The sequence below is a fragment of the Columba livia genome, chromosome 2 (assembly GCF_036013475.1).
Source record: "Columba livia isolate bColLiv1 breed racing homer chromosome 2, bColLiv1.pat.W.v2, whole genome shotgun sequence".
Taxonomy (NCBI): domain Eukaryota; kingdom Metazoa; phylum Chordata; class Aves; order Columbiformes; family Columbidae; genus Columba; species Columba livia.
The window spans coordinates 57,204,704-57,218,038 of NC_088603.1; the positions used below are offsets into that span (position 1 = coordinate 57,204,704).

The following is a 13,335-nucleotide window of genomic DNA, read 5'->3' on the forward strand; positions in this document are numbered from 1 at the left end:
CGAAGGACAATGGAGACCTGAGCTCAGCTTCTTCACCAGTTGCCAGCATACCAGTCTTTCTTGCTACCACCAGCTCCCAAAACAACCATCTTGCTACTAACTTGATTTCACTGTTCACTCCATTTTACTTCCTCCGCTTTTGGGGGACGGATGCTACGTGCAAAAATTAGACTGAAGAGGAAACGATTGATTCCACAGAAGCCTATGCACACAGTGCTGCCTACTGAACAAGCAAAATACACTTTTAGTTCAGCCCATCTCAGAATCATGTTAAGACAACATATCGTAGAGAAAAGCAACTTTATTGTTAGTGATGTGTAGAACAGGAGACTAACTAGGTGCTGGCATTTCTTCCAGCCAATGTGCATTGCACAGAGAAGAAAATACAGCTCAAGTTGGCACCGCAGCAAGGTTCATTCAAAACCTAAACTTGCATAGAATACATGACAGACAGTGGTGGGGGACAACTCACAAGCTCTATAGAAACGCGAAATCCTGGCTGTACTGGAGTCATCAGGAACTTTGCCACTGACTGTTACGGGAGCCAGGTTTCACACCCACGCGTTGTAGCACACAGGTTTATTGAAGCAGCATGAGTTCTCATGCTTACCTCCACAGAGCTCCTGCAAGAGCAAACCAAAAGGGATGGCCGTAGGATCCCACATGCAGAATCTAGCAAGGTCAGCTGGGAAGTGACTTGCCTTTTTGTACAGAAAAATAAGTTTTACTTTGTTTTTACCTAAAGACTGATGCAGCTCCAAGAGCAGCTTTTTTTTTTCTTCTCTGAAAATACCACATACAAACAAACCTTATCACCCAGCCTCTGAAATGGTTAAATGCAGCTTTCTGCTAGTACTCAGGTCCTTCCAGAAACAAACACCAGTTCTGCAAAACCACATGCTTAATAAATGATATGCAACACTGCTGTCTTTAGAGCATATTGCTCTGTTTTTCAGTGACCTGGCACCTAGTGCCATACATGTGATAGTGGGAGAAAAAAGACAAAAAAAAAAAAGAAGAAAAGCAAAAAAAGGAGGCTGTAGGCAAAATACTACACTGCTACAAATGCCAGTTTAGGAACAGACTTTAAATGGAGGCATCAATCTACTTCTGAGGAGATGAGGGCGTGAAAAACAGAATTAAAAGTCTATCCATTCGTGTTACAGAAATAATTGTTTAAAGCATGTAAGAAATAATGAGACTGTGCCTCTAATGCATTTGTGTGTAAAAGGTGCTATTTGTCTCACTGGTGATTAGGTTGCAAAAAAAAAAACAAACCTAAAGATTCAGACTATCAAAAGACTTCTGATTACTGATAACAAAAATAATCATGATTAAAAAACACTGAGGAACATTATCCTATGTTTTGGGAAATGGAGGCTGATAAAGCAAAAGGGCAATAATGAAAATCTGAGGTTCTCCAGATAGCCTAACACCAACATGCCACTTCTTGAAAATGATGAAAATCAAACTCTGTTGTAAGTGCGATTTAAAGTCACTCAATACACAGAGATCTCCACCCTAGCTGGGACATTTTTAGGTGGTCCACAATTTGTAAATAAAAACTAAAACCTCTATCAGTACCATTTAAATTATTTTGATGCACAGACAGCAGGTACATTCCACATACTCAATTTGACAGCATATTGGTGTTATGCAGTTAGACCCCCAAAATAATTTATTTCCACCAGAAAATGAGTACCTGTTATCGCACTTGCCCATGTAACTAACCAGTGTAACAACTCATGAACACATAGGAGTGCCAGGAAATGGCCAAAGAAGTGGCATTCTCAAGAAATGAAGTTACCCCACCACACAGCTGTGGCAAAAAAGTGGGAAGAAATATTTATTGGCTCTAGAGGTTCGATTTTGCTTGCAGTGCAACGAGTGATATGATTCCTGTTAGTGCAAGTGGTTGCAGAATCAGTGCCAGAACAGAGAGAGCTTGCTGCTCTCAGCGAGACAACTAAAATGCCCAGTGAGACAATACAATAAATACAAAACAATACCTCAGGGAGGGGAAGGATGAATGAGACAATGACAAAGAACTTTAGTTTTTGGTTTGTTTTTTTTTTCATATTTTAAAAGAGAAAGAAGACTGAAAAGCAACATAAAGGAATTATCAGAACTAACAGGGGATTAAGAAAGCACCAGGAAACTAAACACTACTAAATCACTCAAAAGATAATCTAAGTAAATATTCTGTCAGAATATCTCCATTAAGTGATAATCTTTGCCAATAAGCATCATTAGCTTTAAAACAGGTTCCCTGCAAAGAGTCCCCTGTAAAGCCTAATTAAGTACACTGTATGCATTTGTCAGAACACACAACCTTTTACTAATATCTTAAAACATTACAGCAAGTCGGAAAAAAATTATCATGAAAGAATTACCCTAAAAAAAGAAGTTACCATTTGGGCATCCTAGTGACCTATCACAAAGTTTGAATCCAGTTTCAGTGCAAAGACTTGTGATTCCACAACAAATCCAGACAACCTCAAATCAAGGGCTGAGGTGTGATAATATCTCGATGCCATGGGTGCTTTTCTTGCAAACACACCAAATCCACACCAGGTTGCCTGGGCACAAGGTTGCTTCCACCTTCCCCTGGATAAGCAGGTAAGATTGTCCTGCATTTGGTTCCCAAGTCACTAGCCTGCAGAAGGTGTGAAGGTGTCTCCCAAATCACACCTGACTACACTATACACGTAGCCACAGAGCTGGGGTGGTTCTGAGTATGGTGGGCAGTCTGAGGTTGATATTGGTGGGTCACCCATGGAGTCAGGTCCTCGAACAAGCCACTGCCACCTCTTACAAGCAAGTTTTCCTCACCCTTCCCCTCCGAAGGAAACTCATCACACTCTCTACCCCACAAAGGTTTTGATAAACAGTTTCTGAGCCAGAACAACTGGCTGCCCTTCCTTTATGCAAGCCTCCCCATTCCCGGTCCCCAACCACAGCTAACAGGCAACACAATACCAACAAGCCTTGACGTTAATTGCAGCTATAGGCTGCCTCTGCTCCAGTTCAGATGGGGAAGCAAAGCACAATACTGCTCAGAAAGTTACTTTCTGGTTCCCAGGCTGCACAGGCCCATAGCCTGATCTGCCACATGTAAGAACAGGTGAGTTTATACAGGGAGTTGTCTACAATGCAGAGGAAACTATCAGAAGAGCATCTGCTTTTCAAATAGTAATACTTTCCCCAATAAACAATTACAGAGAGTTAAAAACTAAATGAAACTTAACATACAAACTGATTTTCCCATGAACTAGGGAATATGGTTTGTTCTGACTCTATAGCTGTCTCTTCATTTCTCTGCATCCCTGAACCACTTAGATTTCCATTTTGAAAACTTTTGGACCACTTCAAGATAACATCTATAGATACTTTTTTAGGCTAAGGTATCACTATGAGATTCACATCAAAAGTAAAAGGGCTACAGGATATATATTTAGTTGAAAGATTAGTCATTTTTTAAGCAAAGTCTTACATTTAAAATTATGCTTCTTATTAATCTAGAACTAATGCAGCCTCATGGATTATTACCTTCAGCTTTCTCAGACAAGTTACAGGAGCTATTAAAGTCCGTGATATTTTCACGGTGAAGAAATCTAGTCAAGAAAAAGTGATTTCAACTATACAAGCAAATCCCACTTGGATAACTGCAGTGTTCACTGTGACTATTTTTAAGAAGGCAAATTAGCAGCCTCAAACTTTTTCTCTTCTCCTGCTCCCATAACTTCTAGCTTCCCGAAGCGTATAAACACGTTTCCATATACAGCACATTGTCCTGATTGTTTCACATTGCAGACAATGACTTGAAGAGTTTCTTGTCCTTTTATCAGCTGGATGAATGTTAGATGGCAATCATAGCAGCTTATGAAATCAAATGGAGGGATTAATAATGCATCACGTTCCATGACAACAGCAGATCCCCGCACACCTCTAGCTGTCATTCTGTGAGTCACTCAACGCTCACCACTCCACACAACAGCAGATGGGAGGAAGAAATTATGTAGAAATTATGTAGTGCACCGAGGGCTTCTGAAAGCTGCTCTCATTTTTAGGAAACTTGTGCTACTGCGTACCTCAGTCTACAGAAAAAACTCCCTGACCTATGTAAAGTCTTCACTGGGGCTTTAGGCAGGCAAAGACATTTCTCTTACAGGACTGGAGCCTGTTAAATGCCAAAAAAAACCCCAAACAAACACTACAAACCAGAGAACACAAACAACAAAAGCATCTCAAAATACTCATCAGGAAGTCCCATAAAATTCAGGACACCACTAGGATTGATAATATGCAAAGGCTGCAAAGAATATCAAGACACATAAAAACATGGCCATGTTCTAGCCCAGAAATATGTAGGACAATTCCTCAGGTGTCTGCAGATGCAGAAACAAAAGAAAATGTACACACGCATCTGCTCTCTCCTATGAAATGCACAGAGTTTAAAATATTCAAAGACCACTGAAAGTAGTTACATCACTTCGATGTGATAGAGAAGAGCATTTGTTCTTCCAGAGGAGCTTCTTACTTTTGAATGTAACAAAGCCCAGACACCACCTTTTATCAAATGCACAGCTACACTGGTGCTCATAGATATTTTCCAAACAAAACTGCACAAATAGCTGCCAACTGCCACACCATAACAAGCAATGACATTCACCACCGATGCTGGGAAAAAACATTTGCACCCACTGTAAAAAGGAATACTCATGTAAAGCAGAGCAGAACAGACATTCCTAACATGAATCTAGGGCTACAAACTTACTGACTGGTTCATTTCAGCTCTGCCACAGAAGAATGTCTCTGAATTTGGATTAATTCAAGAATTAAATCTGAAGTAAGTTAGAGATGAACTATTCTGCAATACACCTAGTATTCTCTAAAAAAAATTTTAAGGAAGTTCACCTTCCTCTGATATCAGTTCTCACTTTGGAAAGCTGTAATTACCTAGATTAGCTTATTTTCTCTTTAAAAAAAGGGACATGAAGTGTCGGATGTAAAGCAGGTACATAAGAATGATGACTGGCCTACATAAGGCCTTAAAAGAAAGTTCTTGGTATGCTTTTTTACCAAGTTAGCAACAATGTATAGCTATAGCTGTTCTGCCATCTCCTCTCTGCCTTCATACTTCAACTCATCGTATTTGAATCGTTTTTTATATACTGAGCCAGATACAAAATAACAAAGAAATCACAGTTTGGTTTCACAAAAGAAGTTTTACCAGCACTGAGTATATACTACTAGGGAATTTTGCAAAAACAAATCAGATTCCACTTTCAAACCTAACCCTTTTCAAGCACCAAGTTCTGCTTTTGACAGCTGCAATTAGCTGTAGCAGTAAGACACCAATCCCCCGAAGTATTCTCTTTTGTGCTCTCTGCACCCAACCTCATAAACCTCAATTGCAACAACTAATGAAACCTTTAATTGTCTCAGACTGATGGTGAGCTGATGCTGTCCTGCTCATTCTTATGATGCTCTGGAAGAATGCTGCTCTCACCACTGGGCATCACCATCCTCAGCCCAACCTATAAGTAAATCAAAGTAATTCCTTATACAGAGCTGAGATTAAAGGTTCTCCTTTATTCACCCAAGTGTTCAGTCAAGTGACTTAGGAGTTAGCTTTGCACCCTACACATCTATGCGTCTAACAATGTCACCAGGCATTGTTTTTCATCCAAAAGACAGCAAAGCAGCACAATTCTAAAAGATGAGGCTGGTTAGCGGCTAAAATGATAGAAGGTCCATATGCTGGTATTCCTTCTACAGCATAAGCCAGCCTCCATGGTAACAGGCCAGACCAGCTTCGGTGCTTAAAGCCTAAAACACAGGTGACTCCGCAAACAGCAGTGTGGTGTCAAGGAGATAAGCAGAGCAGGAAGGGCTATGAAACTTGTGTCACCAGTGCCATCAGACAGACCCTCTGCTAACTGCCAGGTGCCTGTCATGGTGCACCCGAATCTGTAAATGTGTGCATGTCAATATAACATGTGCCTTGGGGAGAACAGTCCAGTATCACCTAAAATGTGAGTGCTGCTGTCATCTATGGAGAAATTAATCTTTTCTAGATGTATGCTCATCTATTCCCTGCCCTGCATGCTTGCTTTGGTGAAACTCTTGCAACTTGCAAGTGGTGACAGAACAGCCACGGTAATTATTAGTATTAGAAGGGGTGTGGTTAGTAGGTCAAGAGAGGTCCTCCTTCCCCTCTACTCTGCCCTGGTGAGACCACATCTGGAATATTGTGTCCAGTTCTGGGCCCCTCAGTTCAAGAAGGACAGGGAACTGCTGGAGAAAGTCCAGCGCAGGGCAACAAAGATGATTAAGGGAGTGGAGCATCTCCCTTAAGAGGAAAGGCTGAGAGAGCTGGGGCTCTTTAGCTTGGAGAAGAGGAGACGGAGGGGTGACCTTATTAATGTTTATAATATGTAAAGGGTAAGTGCCACGAGGATGGAGCCAGGCTCTTCTCGGTGACAACCAATGGGAGAACAAGGGGCAATGGGTGCAAATCGGAACACAGGAGGTTTCACTTAAATATGAGAAGAAACTTCTTCTCAGTGAGGGTGCCAGAGCACTGGAACAGGCTGCCCAAGGAGATTGTGGAGTCTCCTTCTCTGGAGACATTCAAAACCCGCCTGGACACGTTCCTGTATAACCTCATCTAGGTGTTCCTGCTCCAGCAGGGGGATTGGACTAGATGATCTTTCGAGGTTCCTTCCAGTCTCTAACAAGCTGTGATTCGGTAATTGCAGCGCACACAGCACTACCTCCAGGCCCGGTACCGTGTTCATTCACATCCAGGGGAAAAATAAAGAGCTTATGGCAGACACTTCACCACTTCCAAGTCGTGCAGTGGGGCTAAGCCGAGTGGGGCTCCTTCCGTCAGGTCACCCCACCCGCCTCTTCCCTCAGGAGACCCGGAGGCCGCTTCCCTGCCACGCCGCCGGCGCGGGAACGGCCGCCGGCCCGCCCGAGCCCGGCCGGGGCAGGGGGCGCCACAACGCTCCGCAGCGGCGCGGACAGGCCGCCCCACCGCAGGCCGTGCCCGGGCCCAGGGCAGCGCCCACGGCCGCCCGCTCTGCGGGGCCACCCCTGCAGTGAGGGAGCCCCCCGCGGGTGAAGCAAGGCCTGGGGGACCGGGACGCGGCCCCTGCCTGCACGTCCGCCCGGGACTCACCTTCCCATCGTCGCCGAAGGGGAGAGACTCCTCCTCCGGCGGGACCAGCGCCCTGTCCCGCCGGGCATCCGCCGCGCTGGGGCTGGCCGCGGCTCCGGCTGCGTGGGGCTGGTAGTCGGGATAAGGGTTGGCGAAAGCCCGCTCCTCCATCTCCGCCTCGCCGCCCAGCTGCAGCTTCAGTCTCTTGGACATGCTCTCTCCCATCTCAGCCGGCCCCCGGCCCGCCTCCCCGCACGGCAAGCCGGCAGGGACACACTCCGCCCCGCAGAGCGGCGGGTTTGCAGCAACACGAGCGCCGCGGCCGGCAGCTGTTCCCGGCTACAGCCGCCGCCCGGCGGCCACAGAGGCGAGGGCCCCTCGGCGGGGCCGCGGCGCTGGGGCAGGGGCTGGGTCAGAGAGCGCGGCGAGGCGCGGCTCGCCAGCCCCGCGCTGAGGGACCTGCGCTGGCAGCGACCGCGGCCGCTGGCCCATCTGAGCCGCCTCGGGGCAGCGGCGCCGCCGGCCCCAAGCCGTCGAAGCCCAACTTGGGAAGGCGAAAGGGAAGCTGCGACGCCGCGGCTCTGCCTGGCGTCCCCGTTCAGCCGGAGAGGGGGGGCGGCGAGCGCGGCGGCATCACACCTGCAGGGGCAGAGCGCGGCCGAGGCCGCGGCTGGGCCCCCGCGCGGGGAGAGGCAGCGCGCCCGCCCTCGCAGGCTGGGTGGCACCGCCGCAACGCTCGGCCGGGCTCCTCATGGTCCCCCGCCGGGGCGTCAGTCCCTTCGGCTGCTGCTGCCGCCGGCCGCACGCCGGACGGCGGAGCGGCGTTCCCGCCGGCTCCTCCCTCCCGTCCCACCGCGGCGGGGACAAGCCGTCGCCCGGCGCATCTCAGAGGAGCGGCAGCAGCAGCAGGAGGGGGAAGGACAGCCCCAGGAGCAGGCAGTACGCCACCAGCTCCTTCGCCCGGGTCATCCGCAGCCTCCCCCGGGCCGCGCTCATTCGCCGGCAGCCCCCGGCCTTCGACCAGCGCCGGCGGCAGGGACGCAGCCCCCGGCTGCAGACCGGCGGAGAGGGGAGAGGCGGCGGCGGCGTCCGCCCCTCAGCCGGCGAGAGGAGGCAGCTCCGCGGGGAGAAGGGGAGGGGGCGGCCTCCATCCCTCGTCCCGCCTTCGGGTTGTAACGCTGCTGGCAGCTGCTGGTGGCCGCGCTGGCTGCTCTCACCGCTCTGCTCACGGCAAACCCCCTCCCAAAACGCAAAACATATTAAAAAAAAAAACACCAAAAAACCACGCAGCACTGGAGGAGGCCGGTGGCGGCTGGGTGTAAGGGGGGATCGCACCCCGCCTCGGGAGATGCAGCGGTTCGATCCCGGGTGGATCGAGCGTTTCTGTTTGGGATCCAGTCCGGGGTGGGGCGGCGGAATGCCAGGGCACCATGTCAACACAGATTTAGCCTGTCGTTTTATGGACACTCCCGTGTAAAGCTAGGAGAGCTCCAGATGAAGGGGTGCTGAACAATAATCAAGGATAAGTCTTTTCTATTCATGATTGAACAGGAGCTGCTGTTGATATTATATCTTCAGGAATTTGTAGTGCATACTGAAACACCTTTGTGTAGAAACAGGCTGTAAGAAAGCCTGCAATCCAGCCAAACACAGTACACAGTATTGTGTAAAAATATGGACATGGGAGACCTCATTATCTCATTAAATATTTACTCCCAACTGTGCCATCACTTTTTGCTAGTAACTGTAAGTCAGCCAAACCGTGAACTATTAATTCAAGATCTGGACACTGTGCAGACTTATTGATCTTCAGTTTTCTGTGCTGAGTAATTTTATTGCTATCAAAATACATATTCAATGTCTAAGATTAAATATAGGTGATGCCTCTCCCAGCACTGGCTTCGGTTTATGGTTGTTTCCAGCAATATACGTGTGAATAAATGGGACATGTCTATTATCTTGTGGAAGGATATAAATTTTAGGAAGTACTGTCTTCATTCTAAGTATTTTTACAAATTGACCTGATGACAAAACAAATTCCAAACAGCATGTCCAACAAGAGGTACCTCCTGTTTGCTCTGGAAGTGAAAATAACCATCCACTCGAAAATTACACAATCTCCTATAAAATATCCTGTTCAGTAATTGTTAAATAATAATGCACGGTTTCATCTTTAACGGGAAGATCTTTTGTGCTGTGTTGGGAAACCTGAAAGGATAAATTCAGAACCTTTTTTAAAAAATCTCTTGTCTCTGTGTAGATGTTTTGCTATGCAAAGAACATGTTTTAATCTTGAATGGTTTCCTGCCCTCAGCGAACTCCAGCTACATCAGTGCAAGTAATTGCATCCCCATATCGAAGATCAGAATTAAGCCTTCAATACAAATGTGTGTGACTTCTGTTTTCTTACACCTACTCTCCTTGAATCAAAATAGTAGGAATATAAAAGCAAGATCATACCAACTGTACCTGCTCAAGGCCTACAGATGAGGAGTGAAGGTGCTTCCTGGCACCTTGCAGGAGCAGGTTCTTCTTTTCCTCTAGAGCAGTGGGGTTGAGGGGTGGTGGTAGGCTTGTGTGTCTTGTACTGTGCACTGTTAGTTTATCTGCACACTGCTGTGTTTAACACCTATTTCTGAGGGCACTTCTGTCCATGTTCACTGTTCTTCACATTTATTGCAATGTGGTATACTTAGTCGCAAGCATACAAGGTCGTCTTTTGTTCTTAGGTGGTGGGATATAGTTCAAAAGAATTTGAGGCTTTACTTTTGCTCCTTTACCTTTGATACATACAGAGCTCTCACAAGCCTGAATGGGAATCATGAATAAAGGAGGAGGAAAAAAGTCGGGCTGAATGAGGTGACAACCTTTAATGTAAGTTTTAAGCAAGAATAAATTCACATCTCTCATCTGTAACAGTACGGAGCAGGAAGCCTTGCCTACTGAAACCATGAATTCCTGGATGCTTTCATCTAAATACTACTGAAAGCAGTGAGTCCTCATCCTTTCTTCCCACTCCAGCTATGCACTCCTGTAACCTGCCTTCTGCAGCACTGGCAAATGTGCAGCCCTGCAGCAACCTGATCTAGCCAAAAGCTGTCCTTTTCCTTTCTGTGATGTAGGTGAAATTGCAGTGAATGTTTAAACCAAGGCCTGATTTCTGCTTAGATGTCCATTTCTTCATGCAATTCATGAAAAGTTTTGCTTAACAGATTATTTGGCTACTCATTCTTTACACAGGATGAATTAATAAACCCCTCTGTTTTACTTCTTCTGGCCTTTCCTCCCCTCTAATCCTCTTTATATCTACAGCGTCTGATATTGTGTTCCTGATGGGACTGGTGCCAATTTTTAAAACAATAAAGTATCTGTAACTTTTTGGGCCAGCACTGAATAATCAAAATCCATGCATGAAACATTAAGGACGCTGTGCTTTCAAATGTATTTTGCTGTTTGATTTTCAGTATGTGTAGTAAGTTATCCTAACTAACAAGGAGGGAAGGAGCATTGTATATCACAGAGCCAGCCCTCCCTGGGCTAGCACACAGCTGCCCTTCACACTATACGCCATGAGGGCTACATCATGTTGCAATGTGACACAGCTTGCAGAATTAGTGTAAGCAACCATCAGGAATCTGCAAATCTCGAGCTGTGACATGTTTCATGGTTCCTTCCACAGCTGTGTTCATTCTTACTACAGTATCATAGCGCTTATTTATTTTTGTGAGTGATGTCTCCAGGTATGTGCAAGCAACAGCCTCATCCATATTTTGTTCCACAGGGACGGGATGATGAGTATGTGCCTTCAGCACCCATGGTAAAGTGTCTTGTAAATTCTGGGAAACCAGTGTAGCAGCTGGCATTAATCTCATTTTATTTCTAAATATAGATCTGTGAGATTCAGCTGAAATTAATTGAGAGAAGCCAGAGCTTTAGGAATTGACCCTGCTAATGTGATACATAATGGAGAACAAAGCTGTACACTGCTTTGTTCAGTATTTACCCATGGAAAAACAAGGTATGGCAATTTCTCAGCTGGCATTAATTAGGACAGCAGGTCAATGGAAATGGGGCAAATCAAGGATCATACCTTTATTCAACATAAATAAGTCTTTTGTACTGACTCCTGTTTTCTCTGGTCCTCTTCTCGTGCTTTGTCTGTGCTGCATCGTTTGTGCTCTTTATCAAGCCTTTTTCTCCTCTAGCACAACCATAGGCCTATAAGAAATTCCTAATCCCTCCTCACCATTACTGTCCCCTCCCTTTAGCTGTACTTCCTAATGCCTTTTTTCCTCCACTGCTGTCTAGTATTATATATACTGCAACTAAATTATTAAAACTGTTTAGGCCTAATAAGCTACAGGGGACTGTTTCTTATAATAAGCATGATATTACAAAATAAAATCTGCAGGATCAGGTTTTGCATTTTAATTGCAAAAGACTTACAGGTTTTGGACCAAATTCAGTCCTGCATTTCAATTCAGCTTCAGATGGAGTATAACCCAATGTGAGAACAAATGGGCTTGTGTGATGTTATCGTCATATTGCTTTTCAGTAGCAACTAATTTCTCTGGGTGCTGTAAGTAACTGATCTGTATGATAGCATAATCTTGCTATTTAAGATCTTGGAGATTTTTGTGAATCTGATAAGACACTGCGCTACTCAACCACACACGCACAAAAAAGTTTTAATAATAACTCCGTCTAATATATTTATCTTCTTATTTTCTCTTCTTGTCTTGTAGAAGAAAAAGCAGTGTTGTGAAGTCTGTTGCGCTTCTCTTTTGATGAGTTCACACTAATAAATGGTAAATCTGAGCAGCAGTTGTTGCACTTCAGCCCATTTTAAAAAGTGGATTTTGTAATAATCAAACATTTCCCTTCCTTATTCCCTGAATCCCAGTGGTTTTCAATTTGCACATCCTGAGGAATACATCTAATAATGAAGTTATGCAAAGATGCCTGTAAATGTTCTTATAGGTCTTTATTGTCTCTGATGAAAATGGAACCATGTCACTGTTATTAAAATGTATCCTTAATAACCATCGGTCTAGCATTGTTTTTTCAAGGAGCAAAAGAACAAGTGTTGGATGAGAAGATTCCCTTTGCCTAAGGAAGTTGTTGCAAGCTGGATGTTCAAATTTGACTTTAAATCTGCTACATCTTATTTTCTTATTTCTTTTGATATCCTGTGAATGACACAATGTCAGCGTGGCTTATAAAGCATCTCTGCTCTCTATCTTGACGTAGGGATAGGTGAAAGACCCAGGCTTTACCAGAAGTAATGGACATGGTGCTACGATGTGCTGGATGATCTCAGTCCTGTTTGTTCAAGGTTTGGTTAGTGAGGTTTGCATTCTTCAAAATGTGCTCACAAGTTCACAGAATTGGGTTCTATCTTTGGTGGTTTTCGCTGCATCAGGACAGAGCGGGTTAGTGTTTTTTTTGGAAACTAAACATGCAAAACACAAGCACATTCAAGCAGAGCAGCTCTGTAACTTCTGCAGGATAAGAACAAACTACAAGAGTACAAGAAGGAGGAGAAACAAGGGGAAAAAAGGGAATGCAAGGAAGACAAGACAAAGATGAAACCATCAAGGACTAGTGAAGTGCTGTGCTGCTCCTACTAAAGGAAACAGAGAAAGATCTCAGTGACTTTAAATGCGGCAGCTAGCTTATCTCTACTCTGACACTGAAAATGCAAATAAAGAAAGTATTGCTCAAGATAGTACAACGTGGATAATCATGGTAGTGAAATGGCAAGAAAGTCTCTAACACAGACTGTACCATCCACCACCTGTCACTGTGGGTAGTCACCAGCCTTCAGAATCAGCCGAGAGGGAGGACAAACTTTTCACCCACCTTCTGGCTGCAAGAGGTCAGGGCTGTTCCTGATGCAATTGCCTGACCAGATTTTGAAAAGCACCACCAAGAATCACCTCTACAAGCAGCCATCACTTCCGTTGTTCCCATGAGCGAGTTACTCCCTGCATCCAGCCTGAAAGTCCTTTGCTGCAGTTTCAAACCATGTGAAGAGTTTACACTGTGATTCATGCCTCTGCAGCCTTGATAATAAAATGGAACTAGCACAGGTACAACTACCTCAATATGGTGTGGATTTGTGGGTTGTAATGCAAGGAGTGAAATGGGTCTATGGCTGAACAACA

At 45.3% G+C, this 13,335-nt stretch overlaps 1 protein-coding gene across 1 annotated transcript in view; it reads right to left on the reverse strand.

Moving 5' to 3' along the window:
- Nucleotides 1-8,250, reverse strand: part of LANCL2 (LanC like glutathione S-transferase 2) — a 34,372-nt gene extending 26,122 nt beyond the window's left edge. The window contains exon 1 of the mRNA XM_065052102.1: nucleotides 7,190-8,250. Coding sequence (XP_064908174.1) covers nucleotides 7,190-7,393 — 204 coding nt within the window. The 5' untranslated portion in view covers nucleotides 7,394-8,250. The remainder of the gene's footprint in view (nucleotides 1-7,189) is intronic.
- Between the last annotated feature and the right edge of the window lie 5,085 nt (nucleotides 8,251-13,335).